At 44.2% G+C, this 2,936-nt stretch overlaps 1 protein-coding gene across 2 annotated transcripts in view; it reads left to right on the top strand.

The window, feature by feature from the left end:
* The first annotated feature begins 692 nt into the window (after positions 1-692).
* Positions 693-2,936, top strand: part of larp6a (La ribonucleoprotein 6, translational regulator a) — a 9,461-nt gene continuing 7,217 nt past the window's right edge. For both annotated transcript variants that reach the window (XM_016477129.1, XM_016477128.1), the window contains exon 1: positions 693-1,301. In XM_016477129.1, the coding sequence (XP_016332615.1) occupies positions 727-1,301 (575 nt within the window). In that variant the 5' untranslated portion in view covers positions 693-726. The remainder of the gene's footprint in view (positions 1,302-2,936) is intronic.

Below are 2,936 nucleotides of genomic sequence, written 5' to 3'. Positions count from 1 at the left end.
CACACACACACACACACACACACACTCACACTCACACTCACTCACACTCACTTTGGATTACGGGGACACTGAAAATGTCCTCATAAATCACCTTCTCGTTGTAATACCTATGTCATACCCATGTTATTATACAAATTTATGTCCTCATAAACCACATAAACATGCACACACACACACACACACACACACACACACATACATTCATATGTACATTTTGACATATGCTATTATGCAGTGTTGGGGAGTAACTAGTGACTAAATTACGTAATTTAATTACAAAATAAATGTAACTGTAATCTGTTACAGTTACTGAAAAAAGGTGTAATTAAATTACAGGTATGAAAATGATAAAGATTACAAAGGGGGTTACATCAGAATATTTTCACAGACAAATAGATTTGATTAATTTCTTTCCCAAATTGCATTGACTGCTTTAAAATATGAGCCAGCAATGTTGAGGACACATGCTTATTAGATAAAAGTTGACTAAAATGACTAAAATGATTAAACCAATGACTTTACAGCATTATGTTTTGCTTTAGCACGATGATAGGACGTTTCGTTCGTCCTTCCGAGCAGTAAATCCGCTGCTGTAAAGCCTGTTATCCAATTTGCACGCTGAAGTGGGTCGCGCTTTGATTGGTCTTCTCCTAATTGCCTTCACGTGAAGCGATCACCGTTTACCGATTTAAATGCATCGACGAGGCGCTCGCGGCCTCTCAAGTAATGAGAAAGAGACGCGAAGCGATGTCCGTCGTGCTGAACGCGTTCCTGCGCTGCGTCGCGTTCTTGCTGCCGCCCTCTTGGCTTCAGTTTTGCTGGTGGGTTGGGGAGGCGTCATGGCCCAATCCCAGAGCTCGATTCAAACACACAAAGCCTCTTACATATGAGGAAGTAGCTGCTCAAGACGAACACAAACTCGTCCCCTCTTCCTCCGACAGCCCCGCGCCGTCTCCGTCTCCGTGGCGCAGATTCTGGACGCTCTGGTCCGCCGTGGAGCGCGTCCTCTCGGCTCCCTTTGATCTTCACACGCGCTTGGGAAGTTTGTGTTCGCCGTACCGCGTCGCCGCCGGTTCCCCCTCGAGCACAGACGCCAGCGGAGCCGCGGAAGAGGAGGCGTCCACGGCGCAGATCATGAGCTCCAGCACCGAGCCGCGGGAGATCAGCGCTCCGGTGACCATCACCGTGGCCATCCAGGCTGCGGAGGACGAGGAGCCCGACGAGGAGCCTTCATTCAACACCATCGAGCTCCAGACGGGCAGCGGCAGCGAGGACGAGATCGGAAGACACGATAAATCCAGGTAGAGAGACTCAATCATTCATATGCATATCAATCTCACATATAATAAAGTAATTGATTTCTCCATCCGTCATCCAAACAAGCACCAGCCGCGCTTCCAGGCTATAAATAACCGTGCTCACAATGCTTGACTGCATGAAAGTGCACATGTCTAATTGTGCTCCAGAGCCCGTGTGTGTGTGTGTGTGTGTGTGTGAGAGAGAGAGACACCTGTCGCAGCTCTTCAGGTAGGAATGGCACCACACCTGTTGCTCTTCCAGTTCTATACATCATCCTCCAGCTCCACTGGTCCACCAACATATGATGTAATGCTCCTATACATGTCAAACAGGCAATGTCTCATAATAACTATGCATATTAAGATGGCCAAATATCCGTCTAGATGAGGGGCTTTCAATCTTTTAGATGACAGACCTCCGAATAAGATCATAGTCGTGTGAGGAACCCACATCCTAAAAAAAATAAAATAACCCAGTTTATGCTAATTTAAACTGATGTAGTATATACTATACCAATGTGAAACATTATTTGGAAGATTTTAATTTCTACTCACTATAGTAGTGTACTGTTAAATTTATTATGCAACTAAATTATTTATTAATATAAATAAATGTGTTTTTATTGTATGCTTAATAATTTTAACTTGTATTTATTTTAATCTATTTTAATGTCTTTTTGTACATTTTTACAGTTTTTCTTTAAAGGCTTCCACAGGCCCCTAGCACTTCCTTGAAGCCCTTTAGTTTATTTATTTTAGTCTTTTGTTGTTAAATTTTTTTTCCCCCCACTGATTCTCTAGCCCTTCCTTGTGGTGCCCCAGTTTAATTTTTTTTATTGCATATATATATATATATATATTGTTTTTAATGACTTTCTCTTTATCCATTTTTGTTTCTATCTATCTATCACTTAACTTGTAGCCCCCCAGTTTATTAATTTTAATCTATTTTTTTTAAATTGGATACTTATTTTAATACATAACTTATTTACATTTTTTTTATGCTGTTTTTCTCCATTTTTCCACACATCCTCCAGCTCTTCCTTGAGGCCCCCTGTGCTCACTAGTGTCCTCCGTGACCGCCGCGAGCATCTAAACTCTGCCCGCTGGCTTCTTTGCGCTGTTGATGTTATTAAATCTCTTCCACATGACCTATTGAGCGGCTTCCCACTCTGAGGACGAGCGAGCGTTAATGTGAAGCGCGTCTGCGGCCCTCGGGCCTGCGTGTGCATTGTTGTGGAGCACTAATGAGTGTGGCTGATGCTGCTATTGTGCTCCGCAGCAGTGGGCGGATCGTGACGGGACGCTTTCTGTGCTTGAAGGGCTTCCTCGCCTTGTTGGAGTGCTGCTCTTAGCACGCGTCTCTTCAGGAGTTTGTGCGACCGTCCCGAGCAGATGCGCGGTTTTAAAGGTGGTGGGCTGGAAGGCGGTGAGTCATCAGTTTCATTTGTTTTCTGAAGGTTATTTCCAGCAGACGGGTACGTAAGCCGTGGAATCTCATAGAAAAGATTAGATTGGTTTTGCTGCTGGAAGCAGAGCTGCGTTTGTGTCTCTGGAGAGAGTGAATGTGTGTGTGTGTGAGAGTGTGAATGTGTGTGTGTGTGTGTGTGAGAGAGGGAGTGTGTGTGTGTGTGTGTG

The sequence above is a fragment of the Sinocyclocheilus anshuiensis genome, unplaced genomic scaffold (genome assembly GCF_001515605.1).
Source record: "Sinocyclocheilus anshuiensis isolate Anshui unplaced genomic scaffold, SAMN03320099.WGS_v1.1 scaffold1182, whole genome shotgun sequence".
Lineage (NCBI taxonomy): Eukaryota > Metazoa > Chordata > Actinopteri > Cypriniformes > Cyprinidae > Sinocyclocheilus > Sinocyclocheilus anshuiensis.
Note: the sequence above shows the minus strand (reverse complement) of the source record. Positions and strands in the feature narration are given on the sequence as shown.